At 33.4% G+C, this 21,498-nt stretch overlaps 1 protein-coding gene across 1 annotated transcript in view; it reads right to left on the bottom strand.

Annotated features, from left to right (window-relative positions):
* Positions 1 to 21,498, bottom strand: part of LOC141514159 (ATP-binding cassette sub-family A member 10-like) — a 143,584-nt gene that overhangs the window by 3,188 nt on the left and 118,898 nt on the right. Inside the window, exons 30-38 of the mRNA XM_074224700.1 lie at positions 16,493 to 16,610; positions 15,521 to 15,612; positions 7,123 to 7,301; positions 6,602 to 6,677; positions 6,430 to 6,524; positions 5,430 to 5,549; positions 5,128 to 5,268; positions 2,554 to 2,633; positions 23 to 78 (exon numbers count right to left, since the gene is read on the bottom strand). Coding sequence (XP_074080801.1) covers positions 23 to 78; positions 2,554 to 2,633; positions 5,128 to 5,268; positions 5,430 to 5,549; positions 6,430 to 6,524; positions 6,602 to 6,677; positions 7,123 to 7,301; positions 15,521 to 15,612; positions 16,493 to 16,610 — 957 coding nt within the window. The remainder of the gene's footprint in view (positions 1 to 22; positions 79 to 2,553; positions 2,634 to 5,127; positions 5,269 to 5,429; positions 5,550 to 6,429; positions 6,525 to 6,601; positions 6,678 to 7,122; positions 7,302 to 15,520; positions 15,613 to 16,492; positions 16,611 to 21,498) is intronic.

The raw sequence follows: 21,498 nt of genomic DNA, 5'->3' as shown, positions 1-21,498 counted from the left end.
AATACAAAAAAAATGTGCACACCTGTTCCAAAGTAGATTGAGAGAGACTATATTCCTCTAGATTGAAGGTACATTTAGCTGCACAAGAGGGAAAAAAAGATATTAGGAATTTATGTTTCTCTCTGAACTTAAAAAAGCATACATACCACAGTACACAATGCACCTAGTCATTATGTGATTAAAGAAAGTATGATGTTTGGTTTATATTTGAAGTTTAAATTAAATAGATAATTTCATGTTTTGCAATGTAGTTGTAATGTCATTTTTCAGTTGTGTCTTACTCTTCCTAAGCCCATTTGAGATTTTCTTGATAAAGATACTGTAGTGGTTTGCCATTTACTCCTCTAGCTCATTTTACAGATGAAGAAACTGAGGCAAACTGAATTAAATGACATACCCAGGGTCATACAATTAGTGTCTGAGGCCAGATTTGAACTCAGAAAGATGATTATTTCTCTCTCCAGGCTCAATGTTCTAGTCACTGTGCCACTTAACTGCCCATTTTGTGTTTAGCTCTTTTATATATCTGTGTGTCATCTCCTATCTAGACTACTAGCAAGAACCAGAGACATAGATGCCAAAATTAGCTGTCGGGATGCATATGGATAGATATGCAATAAGAAAACTTTCCAATATTACTTATGGAAAGATATATTTAATGTCAGAAAATTCTGCTTTCCTTAGGACATAAGAATACACTATTTTATTTTATATTAAGCCGATTTGCAATGCTACGATTAGTGAAGATACATTGGTAATTAACATTTATATTGCAATTTAAGATTTTTAAAGGACATTACACACAGGAAGGAAATGGTAAACCAGAAAAATCCAAAATGAGGTCACAAAAGTTGAACATGATGGAAACAATTGAACAAGTCATGATTTACTATGTTATAATACTGCTGCTGATTCTTCCTCATATAAAGTCCAAGATGTGATGCCATTTTTTTATTCCTCTTCCTTACTTTCCTGGCTCTATTCTTTTTCATTTGAGATTTCTTTGATTGTTAAGACTTGTCCACTCATGCCTAAAGCTCTTTCTTGAGGCTATATACAACTCAGTGGTGAGTTCTGCTTAAGCTTATATTTACATGCCAATACATATACCCTGTCAACTCAAAGCATGCTACTGAACTGGCTTAAAATTCTACCACTCTCCTACTGTCACTGAATCATACATTTATAACTGAAAATCATCTCAGAGGTCATCTTGTTTTATTATCAATAGATGTCAAGAGGTGAAAAAAAGTTGTGTCCTGCCCAAAATCATACAACTAGTAAATGCCATTGTCTTTCTTTCAAACACTTTTGTGTGTTTTTTACTGCTTAGTACAGTGGCCAACACACCATAAGCATTTGATAAAATGCTTATTGACGGACTAGCATTGAAAAAACTAAAATACAGGACCTTTTATCAAAAGTCCTACTCCTTAATATTACAAATGAGAAAACTGAGGCCCAAAAGTTTAAGTACTTTGCATCTGGTCATGCCAGTATAGTAGATACTGAGTAAGGATATGAACATAGGCTCTCTTTTTTTGTTTTATTATATATTAATGTTTATATTACCAATATAATAATTAATAGAATGCTATTAATAGCATTACCATACTAATATAATATTTGCTTACATTAATATTTAAGTAATTTTATTAATATTATCATATAATACCATTATTTATGATGCTTATTATTTTAATTATATTAATTAAATTTAAATGTTTCATTCTATTAATTGCCTGAGTTGCTTATATTTTATTGCACATCAATGTTCTGATTTTGCTTATGTCCCAACACCTTCTAGCTTTCTGCTAATATTGGCCTTAGTTTCCTTATCAGTAAAATGGTGATTATAATAATACAGTACTACCATTCTCACAACATTGCTGTGAGGAAGGCATTATATTATTAAAGTGCTCTGTGTTGATGATTGTCTTTTGTTCTTGAAGAAGACCATAAAAACAGGGAGGTGATGCCATGACAAGCACATGAATTGGATTTAAGTGAGGGGGATGCTATGCTAAGTCACCAGCCTCACTTTCTCCTCCAGAGACATCTGGATCCATCCAGATATGAATCAGGATGACTGGATATGGTCCTGGATGTGAAACAATCAGAGTTAAGTGGCTTGCCCACTTAAAGTGTCTAAGGCTGCATTTGAACTCCCATCCTTCTGACTCCAATAACAGTACTCTATCCACTGTGTCACCTAGCTGTCCTATAAAAGTGTGCTGTATAAATATAAAAGTGCTATATAAATACTATCATCATCAATGAATAGCACTTTCAATGTACAAGGCACTCTGTTCATCATTATATTTATCTTTTATCATTATTGGCTACATAGAATCTCATTTTTCTTTTTTTAAAAACTTTTATTTTCTTAAGGTAATGGGTTAAGTGACTTGGACAAGGTCATACAACTAAGCAGTTATTAAGTGTCTGAGGTCTGATTTCAACCCATGCCCTCCTGACTCCTGGGCTAGTGCTCTATCCACTGTGCCACCTAGCTGCCCACAGAATCTCATTTTTTAAAATCATCACACTTACCTGCCTCTAATTTAGAAAAAGCCTGAGATAAAGGATGTACAACCTCCACAGGCAATTTATAGACCATCAATAAGGAATACCTAGGAAGAAGAAGATAAAAGGTTTGCTCCTTAATTTTAGTGCCATGAAAAAAATACAACACTGTTGGTAATAATTTTCAAAAAAATTTATTTTGCAAGGCAATGGGATTAAGCCACTTGTCCAAGGTCGCACGTACAATTTAATAATTAATAGTGTCTGTGGCTGAATTTGAACTCAGGTCCTCCTGACTCCTGGGTCAATGCTCTATTCATTGCACTACCCTAGCTGCCCACCTTGGTAATAATTTTCACAAGTGTGAAACTGATACAATTCACATATTCAAAGATTCAGGTTTCCTCACCTCCCTATCTAATCTCTAACTTTCTGTCCTTTCCCTTGTCCAATCAGGAGCTCATTATCTCTCAGCTCTGCATTTTGGGTACCCAAATCCCCCAGATATAAAACCCTAAGCATCTCTTCCTCCTACAGTCACTTAGTTTGTCACTTCACTCTTTTTTTTTATTCCTACCCTACAACCTTTCCTCTGATTCCAATCAAAAGTGTTTTCCAAAGACCTAGAACAAAAGGAATAGAAATATCATTTAATTACAGAAAGCACTCAGGAACTATTTCAAAGATAAGCAACAGAATAATGAAGTAGAAAAGCTACTAGACATGGAATAATAAGTAGTTCGGCCATTCTAAATCACAGGTTTATAAAGAAAGCTATTATAATTCACATCTTAATTATCATAGTTTATCATTCACATAGCAAGGCTCTTTTTTTAAAAAAGTGAACAAAACTCTTGTATTTGTACTTTGATTTTATGTATCTGTAGTACAAAGTTCTTTCCATTAGCAGTTTGACAATACGTTGACAAATCTACCAATAGAACATATTTATTATTGCATTACTATGTTGTACTTTATACTGAAATGAAAATGTAGTTGACTTTGTGCTTCAGTCCTACCTCCCAACTTTTCCCCATTTTATATCTCTTCACCAACCACATTGCAAATAGGATTGAGTAACCAGAGCTTTTTCCTATGGTATCTGACATGGTTATGGGGTTGGACTTCATTCCCCAGTAATTCTCCAGTGCTTCATGCTCCTTTTGTATCTTGCTCCCTAAACCTCTTGCCAACATTGATTGATTTTACTCCATCTTACTAGCACCCATAATGGTTCTGGCAACCGTTATTCTGCTCTGCTGAGGTTGGTAGCTTGCCACACTTCAAGCAATAGAGTCTTCAATACTTTTCCCCATTGTTTTGTCCTATCTTCTCCCTCTCCTGTTTTTTTTCCTTCTCTTCAGGCCTGTGAAGCACAGTATTCTCCTGAAAGAGTGACTAAAATAAAAATTCTCAGGAATGTTATGGCCAAATTTTAGACCTTCCAGTTTAAGGATAATATATTATAAGCTGCCCAGAAGAAAACATTCACATACCATGGAGTCATAGTCAAGATCACATAAGTGTTAGCAGTTGTGTTAAATTAGTGCAAGCTTCTGAAAGATGAAGGCATTAAGATTAAAAACAATAAACCAAAAAATGACTATAATTCTTCAGAGGAAAAAAAAAGAAACTCAGGAAAATAGATGACTTTTAAACCTTCCAGATGAAAAAAACAGAAGGGAATAGAAAAATTTCACATTAAAACACAAAACTCAAGAAAAGCCTAAAAAAGACAAAAATAAAAGAGAAATCATAAGGGATTTAAGAAGAAGAATGGAGAATCCTATAAATGAATCATGCATGGAAGAGTTTTTTACCATGGAGGAGAAATGTAAGGAGGAAATGTACAAAATGTTTATAGCATCTCTTTTAAGACAGGCACGAATTGAACATTAGGGGGATGTCCTCAAATAGGCTATGTTGTGGTACCTGATTGTAATGAAATACTACTGTGCTATAAAAAATGACAAGAGAGATGATTTAAGAAAACCTGGGAAGACCTTTTTGAATTCATGTGGAATGTGATAAAAACCAGGAAACCATTGTATATAATCACAGAAATGATGTAAAGGATAAACAACTGTGAAAGACTTAGCTACTCTGATCAATAAAATGATTTAAGATAATTCCAAAGGACTCATGATGAAAAAATGCTACCCACCTCCACAGAGAACTGATAAACTCTAAGTGCAAATTGAAGATAATTTTTCACTTTATTTTCCTGCTTTTTTGTAACATGGTTAATAGGTAAATATATTTTGCATTATCTCACATATGTAATTGATATATTGCTTGTTTTTTCAGTAGATGGAAGAAAAGATAAAAGAGAAAGGGAAATAAACAATTAAGAACTCAAAAAAATTTAATGTTGAAAATGAATAATATATTTTTTAAAAAGTAGCTTTCAAATTTGAGATTTGGAGATCCTGGATTAATTTATTTTTTTTTTGTTTTCCCAAGGCTTGAAAAGTCAAACCTCTTGCTTCCTAGTTCTCTTCTTCAGAATCTAAATTGTATTGAAACCTATCACAAAGGAAAAATAATTGACTACAGAAAAATGAGCAATTTCCCACCAAAGGGGGGAAAAATTATACTTACCTTTCCTGCCGAGCTGCCTGTGGGAAAAGTTTCAGAATCTCTGCATGGAGAGGCTCAACTTGCTCAGGTTCCTTCACTTTTATTTCCAGTAAGTAATCTTTGCCAAATTTGCTTTTCAGATGTTGGATAGAACCAATGCATCTGAAGGATGAGGAGAGAAGGAAAAACAGAAAGGGAAAGGTAAATCCAGTAGTTTACATTATAAATAGGTTTGTAATTAATTATCCCCTGAAGAAATTTTCCCTTATTCTGTCCTATCTTTAGTTATATGGATTTATTGTTCTACCAGTATATTCACTCACTTTAACTGTCCTGACACCATGATAGCAACACGGTCACACACAGCCTCAGCCTCTGCCATATAATGTGTTGTTAGGATAGCACCACTCTCCTTGTTTTTGAATGTTGCTCGAATAACTTTCCTGAAATTGAGTTAAGAAAGTGAACCAAGATGACAAATGTGTACAGTAATAGCAATAGTCTTCAAAGAATAACTGTGAACAACTAAGTTATTTTGAGTATTATAAATACTCAAATTAACAACAAAAGAACATGTTGTCCATCTCCAGAGAAAGAACTGATGAATACAAGTATGCTTTGTATGGTTTTACATATAGATATATAGACATGTATATACATATATATGTATATATATATATATATATATAAGCATAGATATACATATACACAAACATATAATTGTATCAAATAGTGGACTTCTCAGGTATAGAGTGGGGAGGGAAAGAAGAAGAAGTTCACAACATAAAATATTTTAAAAATGTAATTTAAAAAAGAATGCAACTATGAGAAATATGCAATATTTTGAGAGAACTTGTCAAAATAAATTTGAACAGAAAAAGTGAAGAATTAAGATTATATTAAAAGGAGGATTTTGGAGGATGGTAATTGAGTTAGGAAAGGAGCCATATCACATTAGATGACTTTAAATGTTTATAGTGAAGGAGTTGGGTTTAAAAAAAAACACTGAGAGAATGCACAAGAATAGAATTCTTTCTGGAAGAGACACATTAGAAGAAAAAAAGAAGAGTATTAAATTAGTAACTAATGAAAAAAATTAATATAATGTAGGAACTCAACAAAATCTATGAAAAGTTTGTTGAACTTTTATGAAGCATTTTTTTCTGAATAAAAATTAGGAAATTAAAGGGAAATCTTTTGTGCTAAGTGCTAATTTCTCTAGGTCTGACTACTTAGCTTGTATTAGAAAAATAGTCCTTTTGAGGACTAATTATCATAGACTCCATGAAAACCATATATTTGTTACAAGGTTCTACATCTTACCACATTTGCTGTTGCCCTTCTGGGTCCATTCCTGTTGATGGTTCATCCAGGAGAACAACAGCCGGATTACCCAGGATACTCAGTGCAAAGCACAACTGAAATGAAGACAAATAATATTTGGTACTATATTCATAATGTGAGCACTTAGAATAGTGGTAAATCCAGTACATACCTTTCGAGTTATGCCGGTTGATAATTCCTTGATTGCAACTTTCATGTGCTCTTGTAATGTAAGAACATTTGCTAATCTGAGGAAGGAAAATATAGAATTGTTTCACCAAACATGCTGATCAATGAGGAATACCAGGAGAAAATATTCATAATATAGAACAATGACAATATGGAAAAGCTGGTCATGACCATTCTCAAAATACAAGATGCAATACTGTATCTCATTTGACTCAGGAAAAATGCTTCCCGGTAACCCCATGGGAGGGGGAAAAACTTCATACTTATACTTTGCTTGTTATTGGTGATTTTAATTACTTCTTTCCAGTTTCCTTTGATCAATGTTTCTAATTCCAGATTCTTATCTTACTAAGTTGTCTAAAACGTTTCTTAACTGAGACACAGGAAAGAAACTACTTGTTCACTTCAATGTCTGATGACTTATGAGAAGTTAAGAACAATATTTAAAATCTCCATGGCTGTTGTTTTCCCTATTCCCCTTTCAGAGAAACCTCCAAACTGTACCGTGAAATCATAATTGTGGCATCTTCTTTCTTCATCCCTTTCACTGCAGCATATGCCTCCAGATGATCTTTTACTGTAAGGTTTTGCCACAGTGAGTTTTCCTGAGGACAGTACCCAAGGAACTTGATTGTGTTAACATCTCGTTGACCCATGGATGATCTATTCCCTTTCAGTACCACCTATACAAAACAATCAATATTCAGCCCCAGCATGCAGCAGTTTGTATTTTATAATGTTCTTCTCATGACTTTTATAACCAAGGGAGGGGAAAAAACCCACCCACAGTAATTTAGCTCTTAAAAAAATACAGTATTTGGGTAGCCATATCAAGCCTACCCAAAAATTAAGGAATGAATCTATATATAATGGACAGATGTTCCACATTTTACAGTATCTTTTCTAGTAATACACAGAGTCAGATCTCATCAGTGCCTTGGCCTATATTTGGTAAAGGTTTTGCACTGCAATTACCAGGACCATCATTCCTGTATTCTCAATGGTCAATATTATTTACCAAACAGTGCTCTAGTCTTTTCTTTAGGAACATGATGAATTTTGGTTCTTCTCTTACTTAATCAGCTTATTATCAGTATTATTCACTTACTCTTCCCTGTCCCCACCTCAACTATCTGTTTTAAGTTCCTTATTCTTCTACTTTCATTTATACTTTTTGAAGGAACTTTGAAGAACTTGATGCTCACTTAAACTCACTTGCTGAACTTAAAATGGTCAATGAATTCCTCATTGTGAACAATTACTCCACATAAGCAAAGCATAGCCTCTCCATACCTTACATGATTTAATTATCTGCTCTGGTTTAAAAAAAAATAAGATAATCATCTGATCTCTAATCTGAAATTCAAGTTATAGCTTTCCAAAATTTAGTTAGACTACTAGTACAATTTATAGAAAAGGGAATTATGACTACTGAAGAAAAACTCTGTATTTTCTATCTTGTGATTTTTCTTAAAATGGTTACTTATTTTAGTTTTAATTTATTTATTTTTTCAATTTATTTAATTTTATTCAAAATAAGAATTTTCATAACATAGTATAATTTTAAAAAATGATTGCACATGAAACTGAAAATCTATTATGTACAACTTGCTATTCTTTTTTTAAATATCTAATAAAGTTATCATTTTTTTTCATTTTTTCCTTCCCCCCTCACCTTAGAGATGACTACCATTAGGCAAAAGGATGTAAAATCATTCTATAAATACCTCTATTTATCATGTCTTTCTCAGGATGCAGATAGCATCTTTCTTCATGTGTTCTTTGTATTTATAACTTGGGTATTTATAATAGTCAAAATGACATATTTGCTCAAAATTGTTCTTAAAAGAATGTTGCTATTTTACTGTATACAATGGTTCTCATTTTACTTTTCATCATTTCATATGTCTATGTTTTTCTAAGCTCATCATCTGTTACAGTACAGTAGTATTCCATCACAATCATATACCACAATTTGGTCAGCCATTGCAATAATTTTTGACCATTACTATTAACATGACTATCCTATTTAAACCAGAATTAGTTTTGGAATGGTCAGAACAGGCAGTTGTATGAACTAAGTGAACTCAGAGATTAAAGAGGGACCCATGGATTTAAAAACAATTCTCATCTAATATCTAACCAAGTACAACTATCCCCCCGATCTGGAATGATATTCATACCATTAAATTTCCTTAGGAAGTAGCAAATGAGGGAATATGAATGTGCTGCCACCCTTTGTGGGTCAGAATACTAGTGGAAATGGAAAGGTGTGAGTTAATCCTCCACATTCCCATAATACCAACTAGTACTATAGTGAACATTGAGAGATAATTTTGGCCTCAGATGGATTGAAGTGGTACCTAAATGTATGCCTTCTGGGCAAAAAGAATATATAAGTGGCTTTTAAAACTGGCAGAAAGCTTGAAACCTAAGGAATTTCCTTAACAATTGCTTTTAACTTCTTTGCTAGTATTTTCTAACTTCTCTCTTCTCAAATTGTTTTGATCTCTCTTTGGAGAGTTCTTTTACCCTGAGAGAATTGGACCCTGCTTTGAGAGAAAGGACTGTTTATTTGAACCCTAGGACTTTGAGTAACTTCTTGTACCTTATGTAAAAAATCATAACCTTAACATACTCCACCTCCTCCTCACAAAAAGATAAAACTCAGACACCATCTTCTATATGATGTCTTTCTTAATCTAATCTCCCAAACAATACTGCCCTTTCCTACACTCTTTTTATACATATTATATTTATTAATACTATAATTTGAACATATTTTCTATGTACTTATCTCCCCCACTGGAATGTAAGCTCATTGTATTTAGGAATTATTTCATTTTTTTTGTCCCTGTATCTCCAAGACGTAACATACAGTAGTTTTTAATAATATTTACTAGTAGATTGATTGAAGAATGATAAAAGCAGACCCTTTCTCATTGTTATATTCTTAATGCAGTGTCTAACTGTGACATGGAAATGACTTCTAAGCTCTCAAAATGTTTATCAGTACACACTGTGGTATATGCAAACCAAGCTGAAAAGGTTATGAGAAGATAGCTGTTGATGTTACTGTCCAAGGACAAGCCTAGATAAATTTGGAGAGGTTTATCAATAAAAGGTTGGTGACCTAGTGATGAAATGGTTTCACAATAACAACTTAAGTTAGGTAAATGGTTGATGAGGTGTACTCTGCTTAGTAAAGCAGATACTAATATTGAAGAAATAAAAATATCTGTAAGTATAAGGATTAGAGATTGATTTGCCAGATCAAAAAACAGAACTAATAAACATGAAAATATGCATCTAAGAACAGGTTTTCTTATCCTTTATGAATGTGTCCCTGCATAGCTTCTCTGTATCATATCTTTCTCTCCTGAGAGTCCCTTCAGTTTCGAGAGATACTAAAGTATAGAGAAATGAGTATTAGATTTGGAGTCTAAAGAAATATAAGTTTAAATCTCATCTCCTACACTTGTTAGTTATGTAACCTTATTCTATCTGACTATAATTTCTTCATCTGAAAAAATAAGAATGATATTTTCTGTACTTACCTCTCTGAATTATTATATCAAATGAAATAAAGTATTTTTGTTATCCCATTCTCATCTTTATTGAGAGAATTGAGAGAGCTGAATTGAATGATTGCTAGATTCAAATAGATATAGGATGAGGATTTTCCCACAAGTTTTTATATAATCAAATTTCATCTTAATATATTGAAATATCTGTGTTTGTGGATATTAAATTTGCAACAAAAAGAATAATTTTTAAAAATAGAAATGATCTGGAGCAAGTCATCAATGTGACATTTAGATTGATTTTAATAATATATATAGAAATAAATGGACTATTTTGATTTGGTTCCCTGTTTAACTTGGGGACCATACTTAGTACTACTTAGAAGAGATAGTCATGGATAAAAGGACAGATGTATAAAGGATCAACAGAATAATGAATATAAGCCATCTCTCTGAAAAATGCTACATTGTATACAATGATTTTTTAGATTATTATTTTGGTATAATGTTTTAAAGGAAAAAAACATTTTTCTGTGTGCTCAAATACTCACTATAATTGGGTCTATATTTTTACTACATGAACAAGTCCTGAGCCATCTCTATGCTAATGATTCTCAAACCTACCCATCATACCCTAATCTCTCTGCTGATTTCCAATCTTATATTTCCAGTTTTCTTTCATATACCTCAAACTGAATGTCCTCAAAATATAATTTACTCAACATATCTAAAACAAAACTCATTGTCTTTTAATCAAAACCCTCTTCTCTTCCAAACTTGCCTATTACTGTCAAAGACAGTTAAGGGCATCTTCCTCTACCTAATCACCCAGGTTCATGACCTAGGTATCATTCTCAACTCCTCTCCCCACACACAAATTTAATTTGATGCCAAGGCCATCCTCAATTCAGCAGTCAAAATGATTTTCTTAAAACACAGGTCCAAATATGTGGCCTCCACCTTCCCCTAATCAATGCCAATGGTTTCTTACTACTTCAAGGATCAAATATAATATCCTTGGTTTGTTGTTCAATGTCTTTCACAACCTCCCCATATGCTTTTTTACAGTCTTGTTACATCTTACTCATTCTCACCTCCATTCTCAACATACCCTTTAATCCAGTGACTTCGATCTCCTTGTTATTTCTCATACAACCCATATCACAATTCCAGGTAATTTACTGGCTATCCCTCATGCATGTGAATTTTCTGCCTCCTCATCTCTGCTTCCTGGTTTCCCTGGTTTCATTCATGTCTCAAATTTTAAAAAAAAATCTCTTCTTCTACAGGAAACATTTTCCAGAACCTCTTAATTCTAGAGCCTTCCCTATGCTATTTCCAATTTATTCAGTATTTAGCTTATTTGCACATAATTATTTTCGTATTGTCTCCTCCATTAGATCATGAGCTCCTTGAAGGCAGGAATGTTCTTTTGCCTTTTTTTTTTGTATGTTCAGTATTTTGCATAGTCCCCATAATTAGTAGTAGAAGGTAAATTCTTAATAAATTTTAATTGACTGACATAAGTCCAAATGGATAAATGACCATGATATAAAAGATCATGTTGCAAAATAATTAGAGGAACAGGAAAGAGAATTCCTTTCAAAACAATGGATAGGAGAAGAGTACTTAATCAAACAAGAGATCCAGAAAATTATTACATTTCCAAAATTAAACATTTTATAACAACATTTAAAGATTTCTGTACAAACAAATGTTGAAATTTAAAAGGAAACTATTCCGTGGTAAATTCTTTTAGGTAAATTTCTTTGATAAATCTGATATTCAAATATGCAAATCTACAAAAATAACAGCTGTTTGCTATAAATGATCAAAAAATATGATCAAGAAGTTCTCAAGAGAAGAAAAATAAGTCAGCAATAAGATATCCAGTTTGAGATATGAAGTAGGTGGTTGGAGGACTAGAGGTAAGGAAAAAGGTTAGGGCTAGATAAGTAGATTTGGAATCATTAGCATAGAAGTAATTATTAAATCCAAGGGAGAGCATGATATCACAAAGTAAAGTAGCATAGAGGGTGAGAAAATGATTATTTTCTATTATATTAATAACCCATTGTTAATTAAGATCCACTCTTTTTATTTCTTCATTCAATCTCCAATAGGTTAATCAGCCAGACCCTGAAGGTTATGACTGATAGATGACATTGCCCTAATCATCAAGGTACAAGTTCCTCTATCTTGGACAGGATTCCACCCAACTAGAAGATTTTACTTTTGTTTCAAGAACAAACAGAATCTTATCTATGTGAATTCTTGTCCTCGGGGAATAAAGGCCATGCCCTTTCTCTCCACTGGAATTTGGGATGACCCAGCCCAAGAAGGAGAAAATTAACCAGAGAGGTATGGATGGTGATAGATTTCTCTGTTTAGAATGCTTGGAAGAGACTGAATCTCATGATTAGTTTATCTCTGCTGGAGGAGCTGAAGACTTATAGCTCATCTCCTTATTTAAATGTCAACTAATGAGGGTTGATTTCTCCTATCATGAGCATTCCTTTTTCAAAAGAAATATATAAGGTATTTCAGTGTTTCCATTAGATGTCTTTGGTTACTGAGACAAACCAATAACCACCACTTAATTGATTATTAGCTAGCCTAATTAAAATTGATCATTGGTTACCCAGGAACTGTCTTTCAGGGTTTTTTTTTTAATTCATGGAAAGAGAAAAGAGAAGAAAATACTCATGGTTAGTGGGATGAAGAGTAATTAGCAAGTTAAGGAAGGAATGAGTAGAGAGTCATGCCATAAAAGCCTAAGGAGAGAAGAACACCTTGTTGAAGAAAGTGATCATCAGTGTCAAAGGCTGTGGAGAGATCAATAAAATGGTTATCAAAAAACAAAAGGAGCATTAGATTTGGTGATTGAATTAATTGAAATTTTTGGAGACAGCAGTTTCAGGTGAATGGTGACTTGGGAAACCAAAATCCAGTTAACTGTTAGAGGAGAGGAAGTAAAGGCACTGATTAGAGACAATATTTTTCAAAAAAAAAAAAGTTTAGCCAGAAAAGAAGAGAGATAAACAATGAAAGCTGGTAAGAAAAATCAAGGGATCAAATGAAGATTGTTTTGAGCATGGGATAGAATGGGCATTTTTCAAGATGGTTAGAAGCTTCTAGGAGTCAGATTACAGATTAATGAAAGAGTAGGGAATGATAGAAGAGAAAATCTACTGAATAAATATGATCCCTTGTGAATGTAAAAGAGTTAGTCTCAGCAAATAAAAGGATCACATCTTCATGTGGAAAAGGGATGAAGCATACAGTTTTAAAAAAAGCATCTTCATTTTTGTCAGTGAAATAGGAGGAATGAGAGGATGAGAAGCAAGGCAACCATGGGAGGCTTGGGAAGGGGGAAAGGTTTGCAAAAGATGCTGTAGAGTTCAACAATGAATAAATTTGGAAGGTGTAGAAGGATTGGCTCACTGTAGTGAGGGCTTAGTTGAGATTAGATAGCATAAATTTATAGAGAATCCAGTCAGCCAAGTTTTGAGATTTCTCTAGTTCCATTCAGTAGCATATGAGTAGGAGCTAAGGCATAAAAGAGTATGGGTCATCCAAGTTTGAGACTTTGAAGAGAAAGATTCAGTGATAAGAGAGCAAGGAACTTGAGAAAGCAACATAAAGTTGAAATAGTTTGCCAAAGGGTCAAGATGGGGGAAGAAGGAGAGTGTAACTAATTGGGATATGGCCTGGGAACTAATTGAAGGTCAAAGAAATTGGAGGTTGTGGTGAGGACAAGGAACATGATTTGGGATCACAAGACAGAGAGAGATGCAGAACAAATAACAAATCAAACAACAAATAATGATCAATAAAAGATTTTAAGAATTTGTGAATTTAGAAGCAATACTTTTGGGATTATGGAAAGATCAAAAGTAGGTCATCTCTTTGTGTGACTGAATGAGGCAAAGAAGTACAGTAAGGTGAGAAATTGGGAGGTTTGGCTGAATGAGGGAATATCTATCTATCATCTATCTGTATATAGTGGCTAGGGAACACAATGGTTACAGAGCCAAGTCTGGAGTCAGGAAGACCTGAGACACTTATTAGCTGGGCAAGTCACTTAACTGTTCTTTTTCCTCATCTGTAAAATTATCTACAGAAGGAAAATCAAATCAGTTTGTTATCTTTGCCAAGAAAATGCCAAAGAACCTATCTCTTTCTCTCTCTGGAGGTCTTTAGGTAACAGTAACTGATTTATTGGTGGCATATATGATTTGAATGAGTCTCAGAGGAAGAGAACTTCAAGTGATGGTATTAAAGGTAGAGCTGGGACATAGAAATGAGGAGCAAAAAGTATTTCAAATTCCCTCAACTCTCAAAACAAAATTTATCAATAAAAATAAATAAAATAAGCAACAAAACTATTTCCTAAAGAAGAAAAAAGTAAAAATGAACAAATTTACTTTTTTACTTCCATGTGGTTTATGATTTAGTTTCCCAAAGAGAAGGGGAAAAAATAAAATGAAACCAAACTAAACACTTCCTCTACTGTTCAATCTTGCTTAGACCAGCATTGTTTTTCTACCTTTGAAGCTTTTGTTAGATCCTCCCTTGTGAACAGAAGCAGATATTTCTAGACTCACAAAATGAATTTCAAGGAACTTCTCTGTTCTAGCAGCAGTGATCTCTAACTACCAGAACAATACCCAAATTATGCTCTCCTTGACAATATTCAAGAATATTTCAGTTGATTATGTGCTGTCTTCTATATTTAATAGAAGTTCTGGAAGAACTTATTTATTCTTTTTTATTGGTGGGTAGTAAGATAGAGCAAAAGGAGCACTGAAGGTGGAATCTAGACCCATCATTTGCTAGCCAAGTGACCAAGTCAAGTGATATAGTCCCTTCCCTCTCCTTCCCTACACACAAAAATGCACAGTAACAGTGCCAAAACCCATTTAACTCATGGGGTTGTATCAAAAGTAATAGTGTACATGAACTCTCTTATAAATCCAAAAAGCACTATCCAAAGTTCTTATCATGACTTTATACAATGCTTTCAATTGCTCAATAAGTAATTCCGCTAAGATTCATCATATGAAACAGTGAAGCAATATTCATTGAAAGGGAAATTCTAATTGTACATAAATACAAATAGAATATGTCTTCAAAATGAGAGTCCTGATAATTGGCTTAACAACTTTTCTACCTAGTAAAGGAAATGTGAAATGTATCCTTTATTAAAGCAGGTATCATGGAAATCATCTGTGAATGGAACTCATTCAACCACTTACTATCCAGAGCATGCTGAAAAAATAGCAAAAGAACCTATTTTTATAAAAAATAATCATCATTATTTAAAATTTTCTCTTGGGTCTTGATTCATCAAAGTATATTCCTTTCATTTCACTTACCTCTCCTGCAGTTGGTCTTGTCTCTCCAGTTATCATCCTAATAGATGTACTTTTGCCAGCTCCGTTGTGCCCTAGTAGTCCCAGGATCTCACCTGAAAGAAATTGGGCTGACTGTCAGTCTTCATAATTTGAATATCCACTAACTAAATATCTTTTCAAAATTTAAAAATCCATCATGAAATCATTACTCTGTTAGTTTCTTTGTGAATAGAACTCAAGTTCATAAAAATCCAATATGTTATTTTGAATTCTACATTATTCAAATAAGTAGAATGATTTCTACATAGATATGATGACTTCCTAACCAGGGAATAGTGTATTTTCTTCAATAGGCAATGTGCTAAGTACTTTACAATTACTGCCTCATTTGATCCTTAAAACAACCTTATAAAGTTAGTTTCTTTATGCTCCTCATTTTACATTAAGAAAACTGAGGCAGAGAGAAGTTTTTTAAAAAACTTGTTAAATGTCACATAACTGATAAGTGTCTAAGTCCAAATTTAAACTCAGGTTTTCCTGACTCTGGGTCCAGGACTCTAGTCATGGCATCATCTAGTTTCCCTTATGTTATCTATAAGACCCTGGAAAACACTATTAAAAATTCTCAGTTGAGAAGGTACTGATATGCACAGGTAGAAAAAATTTCATCACCTGGGAGTTCTCTAGGCCAAGGAAATGAGAGTCTCAGCTATTATCCTAATCTAATTCTTAGGAAGTTCTTTATATTAAAATGAAATATAACTCCCTTTAATTTCTACACATGATTCATTTTTATTCCCCCCAGGGACTTATCAGAATAGATCAAACTATCTTCTCCATGTGAACCCTTTTAATGTTTAAATGTTAACTAACAAACTTCTGTACTCTGCCCTCCAATACACACTTTTACTACAACCTTCACTATTTTTCTCCTCAGACATTCTAAACCTCAAATATCAGAAGTATATTGTAAAAGGTACCAGTATTTCTGACCTTTTTTCACACAGAAAGAGATATTCCTTGTGGCCAGTTTCTTCTTACTCTTTGAAAAGCAGATTTTCTTCTTGACTTCATATTCCTTTCGCAGACAGCTAGCAATAATAACAGGTTTCTGAAAAAGATAGTTCAGTTCCTCATTAAATTTCAGAAGGGTACTTGCATTCTCCTGAATAGGCCCCTTTTTATTCCAAACTATGGAACAAATCATATTTTTCATTGAGGAAACATGCAATTAAATTGTAAAAAAAAAAGTAATTAAGTTACAAAGTCCTAGAGCATGTTTAGAGAATAAGTTTTTGATTGTTTTGTTTGTTATCATTAACTACAATCATAGACAAATATAAGCAACATATAAATAAAAACAAAAAATTGCATATGAAATGATAGACTTTTACTACATATGATCTGTATCATATTTTAACCTGGTAGTAGAAGAATTATCCTATTGGTATTCCATTATGAACTTTGCTTTCTTCTGTATATTTTAAAAATATTATGCCAAGATGGCAGAACATAGACAATAACATTGTTGAACCTTCTCAACAATCCCCTCCAAGCAACTCTAAAATAACATATCAAATCAAATTTTGAAATGACAAACTTATAAAAGTTAAAGTTAGATATTTTTCCACTCTAAGATGACTTAGAAGGTCTACAGGAGAGATCTGGGACATCAGGGAAAAGGTCTGTCCTGGAGCTTACACAGAGAGGGAAGGGAGAGAGAGAGAGAGAGAGAGAGAGAGAGAGAGAGAGAGAGAGAGAGAGAGAGAGAGAGAGAGAGAGAGAGAGAGATGGGAGAGAGGGAGATGGGAGAATGGGAGAGAGAGACATGGGAGAGAGGGAGATGGGAGAATGGGAGATGGGAGAATGGGAGAGAGGGAGAGGGAGGAGAGGGGGAGAGGGGGAGAGGGGGAGAGGGGGGAGAGGGGGAGAGGGGGAGGGGGGAGAGGGAAAAGGAGAGAGGCAGATAAAGCGGGGGAAGGAGGAGGAGGTGGGAAGGGAGGGGGAAAGGAAAGGAAAGGGAGAGTGGGAAGGGGAGGGGGACCAGGATAGGGATGAGGGGAGAGAGAGAATGAATAACTTTCTATAGCAGCAGCTTTAGAAGATTGTAGCCCAGCAAAGGTAAGGAGATCAGACAACTGGTTGGAAAGAGATTCCAGAGAATCAGTTGATGGTGCTGTTTACAGCTGGCAATGATTGACAATGCTGTTGCCCATCTGCAGTTCTAGGTTGCAGTTCCAAGGCAGAAAGGAGTGTTTGTGATTGGTCACAAGGAGAAGAAACACTAGGAGAAAATTTCATGAGAATTAGGGATCTGGACACAGTTCCAGGGACAAGAAAAGTGTTGGTGCTTGCAGCTTCAGGTAAACAGAGACCTTTCCTGGGTAGAAACCAGAGTGCTCACCTCACCTGAAGATCAGTAATCACACTTCACTCTTGAGAGCACAGAAAACTTGTAGCCAACTAGTTCTGAAAACAAAAGCATGAAAAAGCCTGAAACTTTGGATAGTACCTCCCCACTCTGAGGTGATAAGAACACTAATATAAAAGTTTAAAGTCAAGAACAGACTGGAAAATGAGCAAGCTAAACAAAGAATTGATCATAAAGAGCTACAGTGGTGGCAGCACACAAACTCAGAAAATAATATGAAAACAGCTACAAACTTTAAAGAAAGATGCTCAGTGGACACAAGTTCAACAGGAGCTCCTAGAAGAGTTAAAGAAAAAGACGAGTGTGGTAGAGGAAAATATGGGGGAAAAGTGGATTGATGAAAGAAAATTAGGAAAAGATAATTAGTAGTTGGAAAAAGAGCTATAAAAAAATCTAAAGAAACTACTAAACTTATTAAAAAACACTAAACAGAATTGGTCTAAAGGTAAAATACCCCCAAAAATCCACTACAGGAGAAAAAACTCCTTAAAAAGCATAATGGGGGGCAGCTAGGTGGCACAGTGGATAGAGCAACGGCCTTAGAATCAGGAGTATCTGGGTTCAAATCCAACCTCAGACACTTAATAATTACCTAGCTGTGTGGCCTTGGGCAAGCCACTTAACCCCATTGCCTTGAAAAATCTAAAAAAAGCATAGTAGGTCAGAAGGAAAAAGAGATAAATAGAACTGGGCAAAATTATAATTGGTAAACGCTAATGACTGCATGAGATATCAAGAAACATAAAATATTTTTAAAAATGACAAGAATAGAAGAAAATATGGAATATATCACCAGAAAAACAAGTAACATGAAAAATAGATTGAGGAAAGAAGTTCAAAAATTGCTATTAAATCTGGAAGCTATGATTTTAAAAAAAAGAACCTAAACATGATAGTTCAAGAAAGGAAAATTGTTGATATTTTAGATCCATAGGGTAAAATAGAAATTGAAAGAATATACCAATAAACTCCTGAAAAAAATCCCAAATTGAAAACTCCTAGAAATATTATAGACAAATTCCAGAACTCCAAAGTCAAATGGGAAATACTGTAAGCAGTCAGAAATAATCTAAATATTGTGGAGCCAATATTAGAATCATAAGATTTAGTGGCTTACTTGTTAAAGGAGCAGAGGGCTGTGAAGATAATATTTTCAGAGGTAAGGGAGCTAGGATTACAACCAAGATCAATTTACCCAGAAACTGAGCATAATCCTTCATGAGTAAAAGTGAATAAGGAAAATAGGCCAGTAGTTGATAGAGGGGTGACTAACCATACCTAGGATTCTTGTGGAGATGTACAGCCACTTTAAACTACTATGTGAATAAGCATAGCAAAAAAAACAAAACAAAACAAAACATAATGTTCATGTCTGAAAAGGCAATTCCTATTTTTATTTAAATGTATTTATTGATCATTGAGTATCTTTTCTTTCTTATGAAGATTCATTGGAATAGTAGTACATGTTTATGTGAAGCTGCCCATCTTTGAACAACCATAATGTCCAGTTTAAAAGAATCCTTCATTTAAGTTTGACTAAGAGAAGATTAAACCACAGATCTGACTCCTCATTATTCCTTACAACAAATGGTTTTCAAATTTTTCAGTTCACAGGGTCTTATTTGGATTTTGCAAGTAAAACTGTATTTGCCAGATTTTTCCTCAAAAAGAAAAAAAATTATTTGTCCTTTATTCCCTTAATTTCAGTGGTTATGAATACCTACTCAAAATCAAGCAGAGTTCCTTTCATATGTATAAGAATGAGAAAGTTCAGTATACTTTTAAATTAAAGTCAGCAGATTAACTTTATTTAAAAACATGCTCAGCGAACCATCTAAATGTTTCAGAGGAATGTAAAATAAATTTTAAACAAACTAATCTTAGAAAGTGAAATAAAATTAGCCATTAAAAAATTACAAAGTAGATTCAGGGAAATTCTGATCAGATGGATTCTATTAAATATTTACAAAGTAATTAATACCTATGTTAAGCCAATTCTCAAAAATTAAAAAAGACACATTCTACATCAAACTCCATTTACAGGATATAGTCCCAATGCTTAGACAAAGATAAAGAATAAGTATCAATTCAAAATTTTCAAGAAAATCCTAGGTAAAAGATTTCAACACTATGCCCCCCCAAAAGGAAAATTTTCACCATAATAAAATTGAATTTTTACCAGGAATGTAGAATGAATCAAAATTAAGAAAACCAATGAGCATAACTAATTATATGAAAAACAAAACAGTCTAAACTACATGATCATATCAATATTTTCCTTCATTTAAACTAAATACTATCTAAAGAAAAAGCACAAGCAGGTCATATTTTAATATGATAAAAAGCATTTATTTAAAAACAAAAGCTAGTTTCATTTATAATGGGAACATACTAGGAGCCTGCAGAATAAATGTAGGAGAAACATAAAAATGGATACCTTCTTTCTCCCCTATTTGATATAATGCAAGAAATGCTAATGAAAGCAGTTAGCCAAATAAAAGAAATTAAAGACATAAACACAGGCAAAGAGGATAAAATTATCTGTTTTTACTAACAATATGATGATTTACTTAGAAAACAGCAAATCAGGAAAGAAGACAATTGACATAATGAATAGCTTCAATGAAGTATTTCCCCCTTAAACAAATAACATTATTATGTAGCAATTTTAAAAATTCAGGAGAAAATAATTTAAAAGGAAATATTCTAAATAACTACAGAATATATAAAACATCTGGAAGTCAACCAGTTGAGGCATAGTAAATATATAGATACAATTTAAAACACTTTAAAGAAATAAAGAATGACTTAAATAACTGAAGAGGTGTTTATACAACATGGCTAGAGAATGCCAGGATAATAAAAGTGACACTACTTAAATTCACTTAAAGATATATTGCATTTTAATCAAACTATTAAGGGGTATTTTTTAGACCTACAAAAATGGAAACAAAATCCATTCAAAGGAACAAAGAAGCTACGTTCTCAAGGGAAAAGATGAATTTAAAAAATGAAAGGAAAATAGTATTTTGGCACTTCATATTGCATTTATAATCAATAATCATCAAAATTATTTGGAATTGGTTAAAATGAATCCAAAACAATCTAATTTGATAACCAAGTATTATATAAGAGCAGCAATATGATCACTTGGGGATGGATTCCTAATTTGATATGAACTACTGAGGAAACTAGAAAGCTATTTGGCAGAATTTAGGTTTAGAACTATATCACATACCATATACCACAATAAATTCAGAATGCAACAGAAATAGCAAAAGTCACCACATAAAAATTAGAAAATTTTGATGCCAATGTCAATGACTAGAGAAAGAATCCATTAGAGAAAGGATAGAATAACTCATTAAGAGTAAAAATAGTAATTTCAATAAATGAAATTAAAATTTTTGGATAAGCAAAATCAATGCAGCTAACATCAGAAGGGAAGCTATTGATTGGGGGGAAATTTTTTTTTTATGAAATATATTTAGAAGGGTCAGTTTCCAAGATATATAGGAATCTAACTCAAATTTGTAAGACAAAAGTAATCTCCTAGAAGATAAGTAAT

Source organism: Macrotis lagotis, chromosome 2 (genome assembly GCF_037893015.1).
Source record: "Macrotis lagotis isolate mMagLag1 chromosome 2, bilby.v1.9.chrom.fasta, whole genome shotgun sequence".
NCBI lineage: Eukaryota > Metazoa > Chordata > Mammalia > Peramelemorphia > Peramelidae > Macrotis > Macrotis lagotis.
This window is presented reverse-complemented; position numbering and strand designations above follow the sequence as displayed.